Source organism: Poeciliopsis prolifica, unplaced genomic scaffold (assembly GCF_027474105.1).
Source record: "Poeciliopsis prolifica strain line A6 unplaced genomic scaffold, Auburn_PproV2 SCAFFOLD166, whole genome shotgun sequence".
NCBI lineage: Eukaryota > Metazoa > Chordata > Actinopteri > Cyprinodontiformes > Poeciliidae > Poeciliopsis > Poeciliopsis prolifica.
Window position 1 is genome coordinate 258253 of NW_026562541.1, and position 21055 is coordinate 279307.

Consider the following 21055-nt stretch of genomic DNA (forward strand, 5'->3'; position numbering starts at 1 on the left):
CTTTAACCTTCCAGATGGAAGACCCTCCATCTGGAAGACCGTCCACCTGGGAATGACTCTCAGCAGACCACCGGGTTAGTCAGAACCAAGTCCATGTTCTGAAGCAGTCATCATAAAACCTGTTTCAGTTTTGCCTTTTCGACCTCTGAACATTTTGCTGCGTTCACAGACTCTGGGCTCTCAGCTGTTCAGGGATGACTGCTTCCTGTGTGGAGGTTTTAAATTTTACCCAATTGCCAATGTTTGCCCGCGACATTTGTAAAGCGCCAGTTTGATGCTAAGAACCTTCCCAGATATTACCTGCACTGCAAACAACCTTCATCCTCTGCAGTGAGAGAAGAGCCGAACGAGGCGACTGTCCATGTTGGCTCAATGTTTGGAGTGTGACCAACACGGACTGAACGGCGTCCTTCACTTCCTCCTCCAGCTCTACAACCACAGGCAGACCAGTTAGAAACACAGAGAACACAGTTCAGTGTAAAATTCAACTGGACTTAAAGCAGAACTAATTTCATCAAGAAAGTTTTGTCTCAGGAATCAGGTGAAATATGTTACAGCAAGTGGTTTAATTAGAGAATAAAATATTCAACCTCTTTATATGGAATTTGTTTATTTTTGGCAACAATGACTTATTCAAAAACTACATTACTAAGAAATAAGTTATTTTGACCAATAACATATCAGGAACCAAATATCCTCAAAAATAATAAAAGGTGAGATTTAAATCACTATTTATCTCAGCACAAAAAATAAATAAATGTCCAAAAATGCCAGTTCGTTTTAATCAGAATAATGTGCCTCAAAAACAAAGTCCTGCAATATTCCATTTCAATCCTGATCCAAAATGAAAAATTCAAGACAAAATCCCCTAAAAATAATGAGAAAAAATAGTGGTGCCACCAAAACTGTGCTGAAAGAAAAGCATTTTCCAGATTTCACTGGGAGCGTCATTCTACCCCCGTTTCCTCATTTTCTCATTTCCTTGTTTCCTCATTTCCTCAGCTCCGATCTGGTTTCCAAACACACCATCTGTGACGCAGGGTGAAGTCTGACTGCCGTTTGTCTTTTCTTTCTCTTCTTCTTGTTCCAAACGCTGGTAAAGCCAAACCTCCCGCCTCCCTTCTTATACTGGTCTCAACCCAGCATGACGCTGCCCAAAAACCAGGGGAAACTTCGGATCAACAGTCACGTAATGAAAACTGTTCTAAGAATTCACTTTATTTTTTGGAACAAACTTAGTGATTGTTACAACTTATTCTCCTTCTGCTGCAGCAGGTCTGAGTCCAGAGGAGCCATCTGCGGTAAGTTCACCCGTCCACCGGTTCACACGTTCACCCGTCCACCGGTTCACACGTTCACCGGTTCACACGTTCACCCGTCCACCGGTTCACACGTTCACCCGTCCACCGGTTCACACGTTCACCCGTCCACCGGTTCACACGTTCACCCGTCCACCGGTTCACACGTTCACCCGTCCACCGGTCACCGGTTCACACGTTCACCCGCCAAGCTTCCCGTCTGTAGAGGCCAGGCTGCTGTGCGCTGGGAATGGAACCAACAAACTGCCACCATCGACCTCAAAGTCCTCTGAAAGCTTTGAGGTTCAATAAGATGCTTGAAGAAATGGAAACGATTTTTTACCACTGGATGTAAAATGCTTAGTGCTGCTTTTCTGTATTTTTATTGCAGAATCTGTTTGATGAGCCACTGATGTCTTTTCTGAGTCAAGGTTTTATTTTATAATTCTCATTTAGGGAAAATAATTCTAAAGAAAGCTGTTACAACATTTCATACTTTCCTACTTTTATTTACACCAAATCATTTATTCACAATGAATGTTTTTCAGTCGATGCCTTCGGATCATTCTGCTTCACTTCAGGTGGAGCTTAATGGAAAGCTGCAACGCTCCACCTGTGGAAGGAAAGCTGCTGATCCTCACCTGAACTCTGACCCAGTCCTGGGTAGAACCAGAAGAAGTAGAACCAGACGATGTAGAACCAGATTATGTAGAACCAGATGATGTAGAACCAGACGATGTAGAACCAGATTATGTAGAACCAGATGATGTAGAACCAGAAGAAGTAGAACCAGATGATTCTCTTCGTTTACTGCATGGCTTTCTACATGTCAGTTTAAATTGGACTTGAATCAAAATTTATGCTCACAAATGTCACGACTGTATGGTTTGTCTCCTGTGTTGATTCTCATTGAATTGAACTCGTCATTAAATCTTCTTCCACAAACATTACAGCCGAATGGTTCCCCCCGTGTGGATCGTCATGTCGGTTTAAAGCTGACTTTTTGACTCATTTTTTTACAGCTACATGGTTTTCCTCTTGTGTGACTTTTCACGTGCCTGTCCGTTGGTGTCTATACAAAGAACATAAAGTGTGGACTCACATAAAGGCAGTTTAGAGACCAATTCATGTTTTTTAGACGGTGGGAGTACCCAGAGAGCCCATTCTTGAATAAATAAGCATTTATTGTTCCCTAAGCAGTTTCTCCTCCAGTGTGGATCCTCATGTGATTTTTTAAGGCAGGTTTTGCAGTAAATCTTCGACCACATACATCACAACCAAATGGTTTATCTCGTCTGTGGATTGTCATGTGACCATTTAAAGCAGACTTCTGAAAAAATCTTCGTCCACAAACGTCACATCCATAAGGTCTTTCTCCTGTGTGACTTTTCACGTGTCTGTTTAGATTTGACTTGAATCGAAATCTTTGCTCACAAACATCACAACTAAACGGTTTGTCTCCTGTGTGGATTCTCATGTGGCAGTTTAAGTGAGAATTTTCACTGAATCTTTTCCCACAGACATCACAACCAAATGGTTATCTCCTGTGTGGATTGCCATGTGACGGTTTAAAGCAGATTTTCCGATAAATCGTTGCCCACAAACATCACAAATAAATGGTCTGTCTCCTGTGTGAACTCTCATGTGACTTTTTAAAGTTGATTTTAACCTGAACTTCTGTTCACAAACATCACAAAGAAATGCTTTTTCTCCAGCATGAATTCTGATGTGATTGTTTAAAGTAGACTTATTACGAAATTTTCGTCCACAAAAGTCACAGCTAAACGGTTTGTCTCCTGTGTGAACTCTGATGTGTCTGTTTAAACTTGATTTCACTCTAAATTTTTGTTCACAAACCTCACAACTAAATGGTTTTTCTCCTGTGTGAATTTTTATGTGTCGATTTAATTTAGACTTAACTCTAAATCTTTGTTCACAAACATCACACCTATAGGGTTTCTCTCCTGTGTGGCATTTCATGTGTTTGTTGAGATAATCCTTCCTGTTGAAACATTTACCGCAGTCAGGACAACCATACAGCTTCAGCTCTGCCTGGACCTCACTGGCTGAGCGACAAGACGCTGCTGAATGATTGTGAGTCTGAAGAGAGCGCTTGCTGTTAAACTGCTGGCCACATTCAGAGCAGCTCAGGGATCTGTTGGCCTCTGACTCAGGACTCCTGCTCTCCTTCCACTCATCATCACTGTCTTCAGTTTCAGCCCCTGAGTCAGGCTGCTCCACATCATCATCCTCCCCTTCTTCCTCCCCCTCAGCTTCTGTTTTCAGGTTCTTCTGAGCTGAGCTGCTGCTGCTGCTTGGCAGTTCTCCATCTTCTGATTGATGAAGATGAGGGCTGAGAGGCTCCTCTTCATCATCTTCGCTCTTTATGAGAACAGTGATGACTGGAGACCTGGAGGCCTCAGCCTCCTCCTTCACGCTGGGCGGCGCCCCCTGCTGGCTGCTCCAGGGTTCCTCCTCTTCCTCCTTTATGTGGACAGGTTCTGGATGGTTCTGGTCCAGATCAGGACTTGGTTCTTCTTTAACCAGCAGAACATCTGCAGGGAACACAGAAACACTTTATGTACTTTATGTACATAAAACTTGTCTGCAGGTCATTTATGAACATCAACAGCTTGTCATAGGTCAGGGGTCACCAACCCGGTCGCCCCCAGGGGCATTGTCAGTTGTCCGTGGAGCAAGTTTGAAAAATAGCCATTGTCATTAGGGAGCACTGGCAAAGAAATTATTTAATTTATTGTTTTTACATTGAAGTAATAGCATTTGTTTATATTTAGAATTTTTAAAGAAAGTAAATTATTAAAAATATTTAAAATAAATTGCTTTACAGATAAAACTAATGTGGTTAAAGTTCGGAACTATGCCCGCGGCGCCGCCCGCCTTAATATTTTTCTTGAAGTAAAAAAGAAAAGAATAATTTTTGAGGTTTTTCTTATTGAACCTTCTTTACAATTAACAAAATTCTGGAGAGGAAACAAAGATCTTATGTGTCAAAGCATCTTGTACTAACTGTAAGGAGACATAGGACGCCTCTATGGCAAGCAGTGTTAACATTTAATAACAGACCAAGAAATTCTCTACCAAGTATGAATAATTTAATTCTTGCAAGCAACTAAGAGTTTTTCTATCTAAACGTTATTCCTCCCAGAAAAAGTTCTAGATCATCTGATATCCATAACTATATTTATTTTGTCCAAGATTAATAATATTAAAATTAGATAAGAGAATATTCATAATTAAGAATCCTCCTTCCTCCTCGAGATGCTGAATTTGTCCACAGACGTCACATCCAAGCAGTTTCTCTCCCGTTGGACCCTTATGTGACGTCACCAGCTATTACCGTAATGCACCTTGAACAAGCGAGGATACATTTTCGCAGCGAGCTAACCAGCAGCTAAGTCCTGGCGGCTGCTCCGGCCTGCAGCTGCCCTCCCTGATGAAGAAGGAAAACCTCCAAACCTGATGTGTGCAGCCGATGTTCGGGGCTGAAAGCAGCTTCCAGGATTTCGTGTCTCTGCTGCTCCGCTGCGTCCAGTCGCTGTTGGACCTGCTGTCTCCACATCTCTGCTAGCTTTTCTCTCTCCAAACTTTCCTTTAACGGTTACTGAGCGGTTCCAGCGGAGCCTCAAACCGTTTCTCTTCTTCCCAGAGTTCACCAACTGCTGCTGTTTCCACCTTACAGCTTCATTAACTCTCCCGCTGCGGCTCCGCGGACAAAAACCCGACAAAACACGAAGGACGGCGCTGCAACCGCCGCCATTGTACCGGAGAGAAGCACGAGTCTGCGCACTGGGGTCAGGCTGGACCAACCAATCACGGAATAGAACACCAGGAAGTCCCAACCACACAGGGCATTAGCGGGACGTTAACATGTCCGCCATATTGAGAGGGTCATGTCAGCAATTATGGAATTTTTTATTTAAAAGATGTCTAAAGTTTAGATTTGACATGTCAATAGATTTTGTCTCTGTTTGAAACCGATTATTCTCAATAATTTTTAGTTCATGTTAAAAAAAAAACAGCGAATCTTCAATGACCCAGCATAAATTTGCCTTCTTTACTTTAAAAATTTTTTAAACCAATTCCAATAAATCCATGTTCCAATATGACTTCCATTTACTGTGCGTAGTTTTATGCTGTAAATCTAACCTTTCCTATACAGTGATAATTTGGATAAAAATGTGTGTTTAAGTGGAGCAGTGTCTCAGCTGTTTCTCTGTTTGCTGGACTGAATTACAGTATTTCCTGAAGATACATGTTTTATCACTTTCCAATCAGAGGCTGCAGAAGCAGTTTCAGATCCTCCTGGCTCCGCCCCCTCAGCAGCAGGTGTTCTGTGGGAGGTCCGGGCTGCATGGAGCCCATGTCCCCTCTCCTCTCCTGAACCCGAGGACAAAGAGTGGCCATCTTGGAGGACAGTTTCTGCAGAATCTCATCTTTCATTTATTATTCATGATACAATTGTATTTCCACATTCCTACAGAAAGTTTTTTAAAGGCCATCCTGATGTTTCCTCTTACCTACAGCAGCAGAAACGCATCAGACTGACCAGCAGGAGTTCATAGGGAAGCTCACCAAACCCAGCTTTTATTTTGGTAGTCCACTTCCAGTTAATGCCAAGTGAATTTGCAAATTAGCTCAGAGCTAAATAGTTCATTTGGATTTAAATAGCTTGATAACTAAATATTTAGCTAGCTTAGAGCTAAATATTCAGTAAGCAAGCTAACTATGTAGTTAGCCAGTTAAAAATGTTACAACCTGTGACACTTATTAATTCATTCATTATTGTTGAAAATTGAACTGCTATTTTTCTCTTATAAAAGGCTAAACAAACCGAAGTTTGCTGTTAATTTAGAAACTGAAAACTCGGGGTTTCAAGGTCTGGTTGAAATGATGAGTGTTTATTTTCTGCCATATTTTTAGTGTGATTCTGTAGGAAATGAGTAAAAACCATTTCGGTAAAAGGTCTAAGCCAGGACCGGAGGGCCGACCCGGTCCTGGGGGGCCGACCCGGTCCTGGGGGGCCGACCCGGTCTGAGACGTCTCCCTGGTCCAACAGCTGAATCACATCCTAAATCCAGTCCGGTTCTGCGGAGTCCTGCTGATGACATCATTATTTGACTCAGGTGCGTTGCGGGAGACGCTCCAGTCCTGGTCTTTGCTTTGGCTTCAGCCTGTTCCTGTTTTGCTAAATTATGGTTTGTTTATTGTTTTTGCTTCCTGTGTTTAATGTCAACAACTTACCAAAATACAGTGAGTTGATTGAAAAATACAAATAATTAGGAGTTTTTCTCCGTTTGTCCTGCTGCCAACATGAGGATGTGAGCAGGATGTCAATAAATAAAGAGCCAGAACCGGCCGCCGGGTCGTTTCCGGGTCAGAACCGACCGGATCAGAAACAACGGCTCCGACTTTGTCCTGCGTTCTGGTTCTGGTCGGATGGATCAGTAGGAGGGTCAGAACCGTGAGGCTGGATGTTGCTGCTGGGACCCGGTAGGGGGATTCTGCTGGTGGTTCTGGGCCGGTCCGGGCGGTCCGCTGCTGGTTTTGTCCCTCAGCATTCGCAGCGCGGTCTCCGAGAAGTCCCGGAGGACGTCCACGGCGTCCCGCTGCAGCTGCAGCGACTCCTGGACGAACTCCTGTTGGCTCTCTACCAGCAGCTGGACGGACCGGGTCAGAACCTCCAGGGAGCGCGACACCGAGCCCAGCAGCAGGCGGCCCGCGCGCTGCTGCTGGAGGCTCTGGGACGACAGCCGGGACGGGGACGGCCGGGACGGGAGCGACGGGGCAGGCGGCGGGCCGCCGGCCGCAGCCGATGTAGAGGAGGAGGGAGCGGCGCCCCCTGGAGGGAGGCTGCAGGATTTCTGGTTCTGGTGGGTCCTGGAGTACGTAAAGACGGGTCTGATCCTCTGCCTGAAGTCCTGGGAGGACGGACCTGGAGGAGAGAGGGGGGCACAGAACCTTCAGCCGGGCCTCCGGTCCGGAACCTTCAGCCGGGCCTCCGGTCCGGAACCTTCAGAACCACCCACAGACTGGATCCTTCATCGTCATCATCATCATCGCCGTCTTACCTTCATCATCGGCCTGCTCGAACTCGGAGGAGGAGTGGATCAGCTCGTCTGCGAAACATCAACAACATCAGGTCAGCGGAGGATGTGACTCCATCCAGGAGTTGAACAGGTCAAAGGTCAGGGAGCCAGCTAGCAGCTCTGCAGACCCCACACATGCTGGACCTGAGCTGCTTCCACCTTTACCTTCGGGGCCGTTCTCAGTGTGCGTGTGGCCCCGCCTCCAGCTGCATCACTTATCATGATTGTTGTTAAATTATTATGGATGTTTATGGAACTGGAACATTAAAGGCACAAATGTTGCAGAAATTAATCTCTGCCTACTTTCACCGCCGTTTTAAGGGTTTTAATTTGCTCACCGGGTTCGTTCTCCGGCGAGGACAGAGGCGACATGTCGAAGGACAGGCCGTCGCCGTGGGAACCGGAGTTCTCGCTGAGGTTCAGGTAGGAATACGGCGCCGGCGGCTGCATCAGTGGACCCGTCTGGAGCGACTTGGGAAAATCCTCGGCAGGACTCCAGTCCTGGTCGCTGCCGCCATCTGGGGACCCGAACACCACAGCAGCTGGTAAGAGACTGGGCCGGCACGGAGCGCCATGATGGTTCTACGGCAGCCCAGAGCGGACAAAACGGGACGGGCGGTCTGGCACAAACTCAGGCTGAAGAGCCAGAGGACAGAGGGAAGCAGGAGGAGACGCTGACCTCTAGAAGGACTCATCATCAGGATGCGGTGCACCATGCGCTCCACCGGGCCCAGACGCTTCTTCCTCAGGTTGGAGCCGTTGGGGCCCCGCAGGGCCAGCAGCCGCCGCTTCCCGTCGCACTTCAGATCCGCCCACTTCTTCATGATCTGCCGCGTCTGAGCAGAACAAAGAGGGAGCGATAAGACGAAGGCGGGCTGTGATTGGTCCAGAGGGACGGACAGAGGGACGGACCTCTCGGCGGTTCTCTCCAGCCCGTTGATCCGATCCGTGATCTCGGTCCACTTCTGCTTCTTGGCGTCCACAGACACGCCGCGGTTAAACTTCTCTGGAGGAAAAACAGTCGGGATGAGAATGATGATGAACTGCACAAATAAATCCTTGATTCAATGCGCTAGCATGGCCTAGTCAAAGCCCAGAGCTGAAGCTCTCGCTCCAGTCTGACTGTTTCAGTCTCTGGCTGTGTTTTGATGTGCCGCCATGTTTACTCTCCCTCCAGTTTACGTAAAAATCTACAATCACTGACTTACTGGAAAAAATGATCCAAACATTGTGTTGAAGTGATACTCACTCCCACCTGCAGGTGGCGATATTTCTCTCCTGATGTCCTGATTGATCAAATCTGTTCCCACAAGGAAGTCTCAAAAATACCAGGAATATTTCTAAAGCAGCTCCACAAAGTCACTGATTTTAATTCCATAAGAAAATTACAGAAATGATTGTTGAAAAGGAACCGACTAAAACTACTGATAAATACTTTTATGAACTAGAGAAATATCCATTTATAATTTCTGACAGAAACTATCTGTGAATGAAAGTCATTTAAATTCAGGCTGTGAATAATTTGGGGCTAAAAGTTTTGCAGCAGCAGATCTTTATTTGTAGAAAATGGTCAAATGTTTAATTTTCATAAAATCCTCCAAAGGTTTGAGATGAAAAGCGTCATGTTTGTTCTGCTGAGCAGTACGGTGGCCCTGCTGGTCCATTCTTCCACTGCTTCATCCATCTGGGGGATTTTTCAGGGATTCGACCAAAAGTCGTGTTTTTGTTATGAATCGTTTTTTTACTAAATTAAAATCTGAATGACTCAGGAAGCTAAGATATTCAGGAGGAGAGATGAACGTTGCCAACAGCATCACTGCACAGGTCCTGATGCGGTTGCCATGGAGACGGGCAGACAGACGACTCACTGAGGAGGATGTGTCTGTTCTTCTTCACCTCATCCAGCAGCAGCTTCACCTCCGTGTAGGAGAACCGGGGTTTGGACCGGAACGCTTCCTTCACGCCTCCATGGACGCCGTCTTCCTCGTCTTCGCCCCACGCCGCGTCGCCGCCGCTGCCGGGCGCCGCCGTCTTCTGATCCTCTGGGAAATCCATCAGAACCGGGCCCAGACCTGCAGGGAGGACAGGGGGACGTCACAGGGAGACATCACAGAGGGACGTCACAGGGGGACATCATGAGGGACGTCACAGGGGGACGTCATGAGGGACGTCACAGAGGGACGTCACAGGGAGACATCACAGAGGGACGTCACAGGGGGACGTCACAGGGGGACGTCATGAGGGACGTCACAGAGGGACGTCACAGGGGGACGTCACAGGGGGACGTCACAGAGGGACGTCACAGAGGGACGTCACAGGGGGACGTCATGAGGGACGTCACAGGGGGACGTCACAGGGGGACGTCATGAGTCTGCTGCTGCTCCCAACAGACTCGGGACGTTTTCCATGCAGCCCAGTTCAGTTTTTCAGTGGAACAGTGGGTAGCACTGTTGCCTTGGGTTCGATTCCTGGCCTTGGTCTTTCTGCACAGAGTTTGCATGGTGGGTTCTCTCCAGTTCTCCAGAACTGGTCTCTCTAAATTCTCCTTAATGTGTGTGTGTGTGTGTGTGTGTGTGTGTGTGTGTGTGTGTGTGTGTGTGTGTGTGTGTGTGTGTGTGTGTGTGTGTGTGTGTGTGTGTGTGTGTGTGTCTGTGACCTGTCCAGGTGACCCCACTTCCTGACCCCACCAGGGTGGAAGAAAATGGATGGATGTTCATTAAACAGAAATAACCACTGGACAACATCAGTATGTGTGTAACTTACCCATATAAAGTTTCACTTAGTGATAAAGTTTCTGAAATAAGTAGATTTTTATTAATATTCTCCTTTGTTAAATAAGTTTCAGTAGATTTTCTTACGCTGCATATTTGACCTCTTTGTTTTATCTTATTGCTGATCTGGATGAAGACATCAAGCAAACATTAAGCAGAATTCCCCCTAAAATCTACAAGCTTATAGATTTTATAAGCAGCAGCTTATAAATGATGTCTGAACAAGGATAAACTGTTTAAATCACAAAACTCAACCTTATAATTTTTAAAGTTAGGATGCAGCAGAAAACCTGCAGTTCATCATCATCCAAAAGAAAACATGCAAAGACATTTTCGTCTGCCGGCTTTGGACCGGTCTGCAGCTCACCACCAGGGGGCGCTGGTCCTATAACAGCTCAATGGCTTTCCATTATAAACATGTTTCTTTAAGAATCACTTAATTGTTTTACACTTGCCTGGATGAACAGTTTGATTTTATGCAGAATTGAACTGAACTTTTTAGCTGAATTAAGGATTATTAGAAGTATTTTTAGGGGATTCAGATTTATCCAAACGTGATAAATAGGTAAACATTTTGTTATTTTTCTTCACTCTTTTTTATGTTTATTTATAAATCATTCAATGAATAAATATAACCTGTTTTGAAAAAAAATAGTGGACAGCAAAATGTCCATATTAACAGTTGGCCACATGTTGCTGGATGTAAATGTAATAAATACATAAATAATGCAGCTTGTTGTTGTTGTCTTGATGTTCGCATAATTTCAGCAGTAAACGGGATTTAAACTCAGGTGATTCTGAAATATGAAGAGTTGCCGGAAGGTCGCGTTAAATGCGGAACAATCAGTTTGCGTGCCTGTTAACGTGAAATGACCCGATTTAAAAGGAACGCTGCGCCGGTCACGTGTCCGCTGTGAGCCAATCAGCAGCGGCGCTGCGGCTCTTTGTTCAGCCTCTCTCCTCCCTGATGGTGGAGTCGCTCTGCCAGACTCTCCGCTAATCTGCGCCGGTTTAAAGCGCCTTCCGGGCGGACAGCTCGTGGACAGGGTCTCGGTGTGGACCCGGTCTGCATCTGGAAGGTTCCGGCCAGTCGGGCCGCTGCTTCCGGCGTCACTCTGACGGTTAATCGCGGCTCTCGGTGTCAGACATGGAGGACAAAACCTGGTTTAAAACCTGCTGTTTTTTCCTCCTGCTTGGCATTTCCAGCTTCCTGTCGCGGCGGCGGAACTTCAGCTGCTTGTTTCGGGTAAATACCGACGCCACGCGGCGCTGACGGGAGGCAGAATGAGTCGAAAATAATTACCAGTAAAATAAAAATGGCGCTGTTTCCTCCTCCTTCTTTCTCTGCGGTTCTCCCGAAACTTCGTTGCGCAGACTCCTTGCGCTCTGGTTTTTTTCCTTTCCTTAAACGCGCAACATTTTTGCTCCAGCTGCGCGCCCCCTGCTGGCCTGGAAACTGTTTACACCAACCACTGCATTTCCACACCAAGCAGCAGAAAACTGAACTATTTCAGTGCAGAACTTGTTTATTTTAGTTACAGAACATCACAATGAGCTTTCTTTGTCTGAAGTGAGTCTGACATAAAGTTGCCTTTAAATGACGTCATGCACTGGTAACAATACAACTGTCAATTTGAAGGAAACAACTCAAAGCAACAAAGACGGATAAACGTTACCGTCCTACTGGAAGCATAAATATCAGAAAATATGGGTAGCGTTATAGAGGTTTGCGGAGTTGAAATCAAACTTATATTCATGTTGAATTCATTACATTTTGTGGGTTTAATGCGACATTAGGATTTTTGTCAACGACATAATGATTTTCTAATTCTGAACGAATAAAGCATCCTTTCATTTTAACCTGAGAACCCTACATTTATTATAAAAACAAAGTCATCAACATGAAAAAAAGAAGTTGCCCATTGTTTCTGATACAACCAAACAATTACACATTTAATATTTGAAGTAATAATAATGTTCTACTTTTTTGTATTTTCTTTTGGTGACTCGTTGGGTTTCTCCTTAGATGACTCATTAATGTGGACCCAGTCGTTGTTTTACCTTCATTTCAGAAGATGCTTGGGCAGAAAAGAAGATGGAGTGGCCGGCAAGGAGCAGTTCCAGGTTCGGCCGCTTGGGGGCCCCAGTGATCTTTCTCTGAGAACAAATGCGTGTTTACCTCCTGGGCGCAATGCCTGGCAAACCCGGAAGAGGGCGCCATGGCACACGTCTTTCCATCCAGTCAGGAACATGAGAGGCAGTAGAAAGAGCTGAGGAGGGGAGGGTTGACCACTACTGGCCAAACTGGTAAGTGGACTGGTTTCTGGGAATATCAGCAGCTGTTCCTGCTTCTATGATGTTCTAAACAGAAAAAATTGTTCATTTCGCCATATAAGGAAACCTGAAGAAGCCTGATCAGGTTGTGTCGGTGGCTGTTGGCGGTTCTGCTGCAGGGACCTGGAGATGCTTTACAGGGGAAAAATGAAGCATTTAAAAAACGCTGCTGTCAGATTAAAGCATTTCTGGCCACTAAAGAATTGAAAAGAGGAAAAACATCAGAGGTTTGCTGTCTGCTCAGGACTCTGATCGGGTCAGCTGCTCTGGCCTATCGCCTCATGAGGTTGTTGGCTTTCTGGTTGGCGGCGTCAATGCGGGAGACGTTCAGGTTGGCCTGCAGATAAAGACAGGAAACAGGTGCTTCATTACAGGAAGTAAGGCATCACCAAGAGCAGTCTGGAATATTCTACAGCACTGGTATTTTTATATTTATTGCCTGTTTTTCCTGAATCAGTGGGATTTTGATGGTTCTGCTTCTGCATTGACTGTTTCTTGGTACGCGAGTAAAGGGGGCTTAAGACTGAATACTGTATCGTTTTCTTTGACTTCATGCTGATGGAGTTTGTCTGTTCATCATAGTGAAGTTAGTGGCTGTAATGGGACTAAATGAGAAAATGTTCAAACTGTGTGAATACGTTTGTGTGGAGTCTTTCAGATGAAAGTTATAAAGTCTGGTTCACACGGCTAGAATTTAGACCGATTTTGCTCCGATTTTCCCTTCCACCAATCTTAAGAACAAACCGATTATTGTGATTGGCCTTAAAAATAATGGTCAGAGATCAGAGTGATTCGGTCTGATCAGAAGAGCGTTGAGATTCTCGGATCGAAACTAAGGGATATTCAACATGTTGGATTGGATCTTGACCTGACATGGGCGAGTGAAATGGGTCTGCATGCGCATAACAGGACCAAACCTGCTATTTCTGTCATCATGTGTGGCTTTTTAAAATCTTGCCGTGTGAACCAGGGATCAGTAGGTCTTTGGACTGGTGATTTCCTGTAGAGTTTCTGAAAACATTTGTTCGACTCTATCCTGACTGCGATGAGTCGCAGCTTTCATACCGCCTCCCGAATACGGCCGATCTGATCTTTCTGTGACTCCAGCTCATTGCCGATGTCCAGAGCCATGCTTTTCAGATTTCCCACGATGCTCCCCACATGAGCCAGATTCTCCTCCATCTCATCCTCTCGGGCGTCGTCCATCACCCTGAAACAAAGGAGTCAGTGTCAGTGTGTGTGTGTGTGTGTGTGTGTGTGTGTGTGTTGTGTGTGTGTGTGTGTGTGTGTGTGTGTGTGTGTGTGTGTGTGTGTGTGTGGGTGTTTGATGACATTGCATGTTTGAGCAGCTGCCTGGGGGAGTTAATGACGGCTTGGATTACCTCCAGGTTGTCAGGATAAAAGCAAACACCCACCAGGCTAAAGCTGTGTGTACCTGCGGATGTGTCCTCCACTCATCATCATCTGCTCTCGCTGGTCGACGACCCGAGACGTTGGAGGCTGATTGGCTATAACCCCATCCTGATTGGAGGCTCCGCCCCAAACTGCCTTGTACGCCCTGCTCTCCTCGAAGGCTTTCAGTCTGAGAGGAGAGAGTGATCTCGTCAATAACCTCTGATCGGATACAGCTGTTGATGTCAGGTATGGTATTGAGCATACTCAGTTCTTTCATATCTTCCCTCCCGTGTTACACCTGATCTGATCCATTGTTCTCTTCAGTTTTTCTCTGGACAGTTTCAGACCTCATTTGTTCCAAACCATGAAATTAAGCCTAATGTGTTTAAAACAAGGATTAATGTAGGCAAAGTGGATAAAAGACGTTGAAAAGATAAAATAAATACAACCAAAGCTAACATGTTAGCCTAGCGCTAGCAGCAGAAATGGCTCCTGGTCTTCAGCCAAAGACTAAAAGAAATCCTCCAACACTAAACTCTGACGCCTCCATCTTGTTTCATCTGATGAAACAGGAAGTTGCTCTCAGCGTTTTCAGAGGTTTTTGTGTCATTTCCTTCAGTGGTTCTTGGTGCAGCGCCCCCACAGGCCAGGAGGGGAACAGGCTGGTTTGACTCAGCAGAGAAAAAGAGAACCACAGCAGGAAATGGAGTGGGTGATTAGTTTCTAATGGAACTGGGTTTATCGCACCATCAGGAGGAGAAACAACTTAACACTGTTGTTTTTGGTATGTTAATTGAAACAACTTGTGTTTTTGTGACATGCTGCTTGAACCAAAGGAATCAATAAAGTTCATAGGAAAAGTTTAAATGACTTTCAGAAATTCTGGAGAACAACTTTAATCGACCACTGAAATCGATCAGAAGCAAATCTGGCTGCTTAGAAGGAAAATACAGAGAAATGAGGGCGGGGTCTCTAGAAGTGAAGCGAACTCTAGAAGCGCTACATGAACCTGCTAGCTGGTTAGCTACTGGTTTACTGAATGGGGGCAGGGGGAGCGTCACCTCCACCTACTTCTCACAGCTGCAGAGGCCGCAGCACTTCCCCAGGTCAGTCAGGTTTTTCTCTGCCTCCTTCATATCAGAGTTGATCTGATCCAAGCCTTCCTCTATCCGCTCCAGTTGTTCTGAGGAGGAGGAGGAGGAGGAGGAGGAAGCAGAAAACACAGAAACAAAGGAGCCAAGCAAGGTCAAAAGGAGCTGCAACTATTAACTGAAAAAACAGCAACTTAAACTCTAATGCTGCAGAACTCATAACTACGGCCCAGTATGGACCAGCAGGTGGCGCTAGCAGTGGTAGTTCCAGTCTGGTGCCCAGTTCCATCAAATTTCCTCCTGATCAACCTTCTGAGACTCGGCGGTTCCAACCAGATTGCAGTCGGCTGGTGATCAGTGATCCTGAACGAGAGAATCTTGATTGTAACGTGAGATCAGGCGGGTTCTGATGCAGCTGGGACCAGGAGGAGGCGACCGGCCGGTCGACCGGCAGAGACGGCCGTACTTCCTGAGTGGCCATATGCAGAGGCCGCAGCACTGAGCCATGTCCGTCAGGTTCTTCTCCGCCTCCCTCATGTCCCTCTTGATGGACTCCATGCCCTCCTCGATCCGCTCCAGCTGCTCTGTGAGGAACAGGAAGTTCAACTAGCAAACATGGACCGGTTCAGTTCAGACCCACATGGACCGGGTCAGACCTGGTCAGTCTGAGTCTGAGACTGGAGCCATGGAGAAAGACTGTTGGTCTGGATCCATCCATCCGATCATCCATCCATCCATCCGATCATCCATCCATCCGATCATCCGTCCATCCATCCATCCATCCCATCTATCCATCCATCCATCCATCCATCCATCCATCCATCCATCCATCCATCCATCCATCCATCCATCCATCCATCCATCCATCCATCCATCCATCCATCCATCCATTTGATCATCCATCCATCCATTAATCCATCCATTAATCCATCCATCTATCCATCCATCCATCCATCCATCCGATCATCCATCCATCCATCCATCCATCCATCCATCCATCCATCCACCATTCAGATGGATCCTAATATCATGAAGCCGTTACAGTTGGATTAATATTTGTTAGTCTAGATGCAGTCTGGGGATGTACGATATATCGGCGTTGACATCCGTATCATTGCAATGGGTAAAACGAGGGATTCGGGTTCAGCTGAAAAACAGATTTGATCAGTTCACAGAATTTACTGTTTATGAAGGTCAAACTTTTAGAAAACCTGGTTTTGGAGGTTTGTGTCTCTGTTGTGATGTCAGCTGAACAGCCCTGGTAGTTTTACCGGAGATGACAGAACAGTGACAGGTCAGTCGCCAACGCGTCGGCTCTTTGAAGTGAAAGACGAAGCCGGCACAGCAGCGCAGTGAGTAGCACACCATGAGAGGTGGAGACTCGGCTCCGCCTTGCTGCTCAGCTCTCACTCTCTATGACTCTGCTCACAGCAGGACTTTGTTTTGACTAGCATGGCTGTCTCTCAGTCACATGTGAGGATATGGAATCATAGGGGTCTAGATTTGCTTGCAGTGTTTTATCTGTTTTTGCTAAAAATGAAACGTTTGATTAAAACATCATACAAAAGTGTCTGCTTTCACAACAGAACAAATTCATAAAATAAGGCAAGTATAAGGCTTCTCATATAGGAAGCACTGAATGCCAAAGGATTATCATGCAAAACATTCCTATTTCCCAAGTTATGTAAATATATGAGGCTGCAGATGATAAGAAATCTGAGAAAAAAAGAGCTTTTAGGAGCAGAAAGAAGCAGCTCTCTGAAAAGAGCCCAACTTCCTGTTGCTAAAACTGAAACGTCATCGTAGAGACAGCAAGCAAGCAAAGTCACCAACTTGACCAACATCTACTTTAGTCAAACTGGTAAAAAAAAAACAGATCAAAATTTAGCAAAACTCCTCTTCTTAGCAGAAAGCATAAACATGTTTTTCCTTTACATTGATGCAGAAATATTGTGATGCAGGTGAAGTATTTACCTCCTTGTTCGTCCAGCATCACAACAGTTCTGATCCCCAGGTCTTTGCTCTGCAGGGGGAGAACATAAAACTATCTGTTCATTATCAAGTAAAGGTTATTATCAGCAGTAAAATCTGGTGTGAACTTCTGATCTAGCATTTATTAACAAATAAATCTCAGATTCTTTCTCTGGCTTTTAGCAAATAGCCTTTCTGATTCCAAGCAGAACCAAATTTCTGAACCAATCACAGAAGTTTGGTTCTCATTCAACTTTAAACAGAAAAAGTAAGACTCTTTATTGGATGGATGTAAACTTCTGGTTTCAGCTTTAAATGTTGCAGATTTATATTAAAATTGAAATAATCTATAATTTTATAGTTTTTGACCTATTGACTAAAATGTGGTTTTAGTTCCATTTGATTCAATTTGAGCAGAATTCAAATAATCTGAGACCTTTGGGCTGTTTATTTAAAAAGTCTAAAAATTCATATTAGAGTCCTGCATGTGTGTGTGTGTGTGTGTGTGTGTGTGTGTGTGTGTGTGTGTGTGTGTGTGTGTGTGTGTGTGTGTGTGTGTGTGTGTGTGTGTGTCTGTGTGTGTGTGTGTGTGTGTGTGTGTGTGTGTGTGTGTGTGTGTGTGTGTGTGTGTGCGTGCGTGCGTGTGTGTGTGTGTGTCTGTGTGTGTGTGTGTGTGTGTGTGTGTGTCTGTGTGTGTGTCTGTGTGTGTGTGTGTGTGTGTGTGTGTGTCTGTGTGTGTGTCTGTGTGTGTGTGTGTGTGTGTGTGTGTCTGTGTGTGTGTCTCTGTGTGTGTCTCTGTGTGTGTCTGTGTGTGTGTGTGTGTGTGTGTGTGTGTGTGTGTGTGTGTGTGTGTGTGTGTGTGTGTGTGTGTGTGTGTGTGTGTGTGTGTGTGAGCACCTCTTCCACCAGTTGAACCATCCTTCTGGTGCTTTCCAGGGACTGAAACATAAAGAAATGTTGCCTCAGTTAAAATGTAAGATTATTTTTGTTGTTTTCAGGTTTTCTGCAGACGGTTTGGATCAGAACCGGCTGGGTTTTGGTTCTGATCCAGTGTTTAAACAGGCTGCAGGTTCTGCTGAGTCGGCGGCCATCCTCTGTCAACATCCTGTCTGCTGTCCTGGGGGACGTTCCCACTGAGACGCTGAGGAGCTGATAAATAACGACCTACAGTGTGTGTGTGTGTGTGTGTGTGTGTGTGTGTGTGTGTGTGTGAGTGTGAGTTTAGCTCCGCCCCCTGCTGACTCTTTTAGGGCTGTCTCTATGGCGACCAGGTGAGCCAGGTGTTGCTGTGATGCCTCCATGACAGCGATGATCCCCTCAGACTGTCTTCAGGTTATTTTTAGACTTTTGGAGATCAGATCCAGTTTTCCAATAAGAACATGAACAAACCCAGACTGGACTATAAATTGTTATGCTGAACAGATGACCTGAAAATTATTGATAGAATTAATGATGTCATCACCTCATCTGTGACCTGATTGGCTCTCCTTTGTAGCTCCTCCTGTTCCGTCATGACGGGCGGGTCAGCACAGCTGGATGCCATTTTACCACAGCTGGTTCTGGTTCAGGCTCAGGTTCTGGTTCTGGTTCAGGCTCAGGTTCTGGTTCTGGTTCAGGCTCAGGTTCTGGTTCTGGTTCAGGCTCTGGTCAGAGGAGACGATGTCCTGCTTACATCCAACCACCATCCAGTGGTGGGCACACTTCATCTAGGGCTATTACAGCAGCGCTACGTTTAGCTTAGCATTTAGCTTCTTTGCTTACTTTGAAAACGTTTAGCTCACTTGGCTTCCACTAAGTTCATTTTTTTCAGATAAATCCTTTAGCTCTCATTTTCTTGTTTTTTAAGCTTTCAGTGGAATAAAGATCAACATCTGTGTTGAAGTTATTGTTGTCGATTGTTAAAGTATTTGGATGTTATATTCATGCTCTTATTTTGAAGATGGGGAAGTTTTTTTATGAACTATGTAAAGTCTGATATATAGTTATAAATAAATAAATCTGGAAAATAATTTGTATCAGTATATTTAACATAAATCATAAAAATATAAACACTCTATCACTAAAGCCCCATTTTTTCATTCAGAATAAAACAGCCTTCTCATGTGAAACAGTATTTTTCACATAATTTTCTCATTAAAAAGTTTTGCATATACAATTCTTGTATAACAATCTAAAAACAGAATTTTATCAGCCAGGTTCTTCATCTTCCTGTAAGCTCAGCAGCTTGCTTGCAGCAGGAGGACGAGGGGTCATGGTCTGATCTAATCATCTTCATGATGATGAAGATGATGACGGTCCATTCAGTTAATTGAGGGTCGTGACTCTGAAGCTTCGGTCTCATTCAGGACTGGACGGGTTGGATAATCTGATTTCCTGATTTCTGATTTCTAACCAGAAGTTTCTGATAGGAGTAAAAATGTTTGATTTTTTTTTTATCTGTTAAACTCAGGAAGAGATAAATGTTCTTGATAAAACTGACTGAATCATCCAGAGTTTAAATCCTTCCCTATGGTTCCTCTTCCTCCCTGATCAGCCTTCATCCTCCAGTCAAAGTGACAGAAACTCTCCTACCTTTCATCAGATCTTCCAGGCTTCCTGTTTTCTGCGTGTTTCCGTCAGATATTCTCCTCAAAGCCGCCAGCTGCCGCCGATCACCTGTTGTTCCTCCTCAGCATCCGCACCCTGCTTTTCCTCCTCCCTCCTCACCAAGCAAACACGCCCCAGCAGAAGAAATGATCCTTACACACTAAAAAAACACCAACATAATAGAAAAATATTGAAAATAAAAGTATTTTCTTGACTTAAATTTAAAACTGTGATTTGTCTTTAGTTTAAAATCAAAAAAGTAAAGAAGTCAAATAAAATGTTTGTGTTTTAAATCAGTTTTAACCTTTATCTGTAATTTGACTGGCTCACTATCGCCATCTGCTGATCACTTTTGAACTAAATCCACACTGCAGGAGCATTGGCTTGTTTGCAGTTATCATGGACATAAATTACTTTTGTTATGTAGCTGATGACCCCCCTTCACTGCCAGACAGCGAAATAACAAATTTATTCATAAATATAATTTTGTTGCCTCAAATGATCGTTTATCTGATTATCACATTTAGAATAGAATATTACAAAATAAATACAACAAAATAATTACATGATGGAAAAGTGAAAAACATCTAATAAAAAAAATAATAGCAAAATAAATCCTTAAAATTTCAGTTACAATGTCAATTAAAAATTAAATATTCAGAACCTGAACAAATTCTGCTTTTTATATGTAGATATTTGTTTGTACTACATATTTTTGTATTACTTGCTTTATATTTAAAGATGTTTTGCATGTGAAATTTGCTCCTGAAAACATGCGTCCTGAAGCTAACAGTCATTTTAATGTGATGCTCGACATTGTTTATCCCTGATAAATATGAACACCTCTGTATGCAACAATAGTGATAGAATATCACAAACATGTAGGACAAAAAGTAACATTAAAATATTCCACCTCTCATGAAAATAAGAAACAACATTTTGTAGGTAAGAACTTGGACTGAACTTTGCATGTTTTTTCCAGTGTAATTGAAATCAGTTGGAAGTTTTCATGTTTAATTTAGAAGTTGCTGTTTTTAGAGTTGGAGTCTGAAAATGGCTCCTGGATGAGGAGAAGTCTGACATGCTGCAACATCAGGATAGCAACATGGAGAGAAATTAAACTAATCAGATGCTTCATACTCTTGGATCCTTCATTTACAGGTTGGTTCTGGATAAAAATCGTCTTCCAGAGGATTGTAACTAGGCCTGTCGCGATAAACGATAAGTCAATTAATCACACGACAAGTTAAAACTATCAACCTCATTTCAATTATCGGCTATATCGTGTCATCTCTGACACTGAATGAAAAAAGGCTCAACTCCACTGACCCTCCCTTCCTTATTTCCTTAGTGTAATGCCCAGCGCGCTGCAACATCTGATGCCGCGGATTGTCAAAACCTGAGAGACATTAGCCGACAGAAATCCTCGCTATAACGGTTCGATCGAACCGTTATAGCGAGGACATCTATGTTGTGTCCAACAATTGACACAACATAATAAG

The 21055-nt window shown here is 44.5% G+C and overlaps 3 protein-coding genes across 5 annotated transcripts; all 3 read right to left on the bottom strand.

Annotated features, from left to right (window-relative positions):
- Nucleotides 1-2671: 2671 nt before the first annotated feature.
- On the bottom strand, nt 2672-5097 carry LOC129356343 (gastrula zinc finger protein XlCGF52.1-like). The gene is made up of 2 exons (XM_055025935.1): nt 4776-5097; nt 2672-3853 (listed from the first exon to the last, which is right to left on the bottom strand). Exons 1-2 carry the CDS (start codon nt 4876-4878, stop codon nt 2784-2786), a joined length of 1173 nt encoding a protein of 390 aa, XP_054881910.1. The 5' UTR covers nt 4879-5097; the 3' UTR covers nt 2672-2783.
- A 1099-nt stretch (nt 5098-6196) lies between these two features.
- LOC129356344 (uncharacterized) lies at nt 6197-12264 on the bottom strand. Of its 2 annotated transcripts, none has more exons than XM_055025937.1 (7): nt 11480-12264; nt 9302-9477; nt 8318-8411; nt 8085-8241; nt 7744-7923; nt 7388-7435; nt 6197-7251 (listed from the first exon to the last, which is right to left on the bottom strand). In XM_055025937.1, the coding sequence occupies exons 4-7, from the start codon at nt 8227-8229 to the stop codon at nt 6773-6775; spliced, it is 852 nt and encodes a 283-aa protein (XP_054881912.1). In that variant the 5' UTR covers nt 8230-8241; nt 8318-8411; nt 9302-9477; nt 11480-12264; the 3' UTR covers nt 6197-6772. The 2 variants fall into 2 exon arrangements, with proteins under 2 accessions (XP_054881912.1, XP_054881911.1); XM_055025936.1 differs by having other exon boundaries at nt 9274-9477.
- A 309-nt stretch (nt 12265-12573) lies between these two features.
- LOC129356346 (synaptosomal-associated protein 25-like) lies at nt 12574-19628 on the bottom strand. Of its 2 annotated transcripts, none has more exons than XM_055025940.1 (8): nt 19539-19628; nt 18430-18610; nt 17865-17906; nt 16971-17019; nt 14977-15088; nt 13946-14092; nt 13576-13720; nt 12574-12847 (listed from the first exon to the last, which is right to left on the bottom strand). In XM_055025940.1, the coding sequence occupies exons 2-8, from the start codon at nt 18508-18510 to the stop codon at nt 12782-12784; spliced, it is 642 nt and encodes a 213-aa protein (XP_054881915.1). In that variant the 5' UTR covers nt 18511-18610; nt 19539-19628; the 3' UTR covers nt 12574-12781. The 2 variants fall into 2 exon arrangements, with proteins under 2 accessions (XP_054881915.1, XP_054881914.1); XM_055025939.1 differs by lacking the exon at nt 14977-15088 and adding an exon at nt 15463-15580.
- Nucleotides 19629-21055: the final 1427 nt, after the last annotated feature.

Excerpts from the sequence above, each read along its gene's own strand:
- LOC129356343 (XM_055025935.1), bottom strand. The coding sequence starts at position 4,878 with ATGTGGAGACAGCAGGTCCAACAGCGACTGGACGCAGCGGAGCAGCAG. Across the intron at positions 3,854-4,775 it reads ACATCGGCTGCACACATCAG|ATGTTCTGCTGGTTAAAGAA; the intron begins GTTTGGAGGTTT and ends TGTTCCCTGCAG.
- LOC129356344 (XM_055025937.1), bottom strand. The coding sequence starts at position 8,229 with ATGAAGAAGTGGGCGGATCTGAAGTGCGACGGGAAGCGGCGGCTGCTG. Across the intron at positions 7,924-8,084 it reads GATGATGAGTCCTTCTAGAG|ATGGCGGCAGCGACCAGGAC; the intron begins GTCAGCGTCTCC and ends TCGGGTCCCCAG. Across the intron at positions 7,252-7,387 it reads CGAGCAGGCCGATGATGAAG|GTCCGTCCTCCCAGGACTTC; the intron begins GTAAGACGGCGA and ends TCTCTCCTCCAG.
- LOC129356346 (XM_055025939.1), bottom strand. The coding sequence starts at position 18,510 with ATGGCATCCAGCTGTGCTGACCCGCCCGTCATGACGGAACAGGAGGAG. Across the intron at positions 15,581-16,970 it reads GATGCTGGACGAACAAGGAG|AGCAGCTGGAGCGGATCGAG; the intron begins GTAAATACTTCA and ends TGTTCCTCACAG. Across the intron at positions 12,848-13,575 it reads TCGGCCGTATTCGGGAGGCG|GCCAACCTGAACGTCTCCCG; the intron begins GTATGAAAGCTG and ends CTTTATCTGCAG.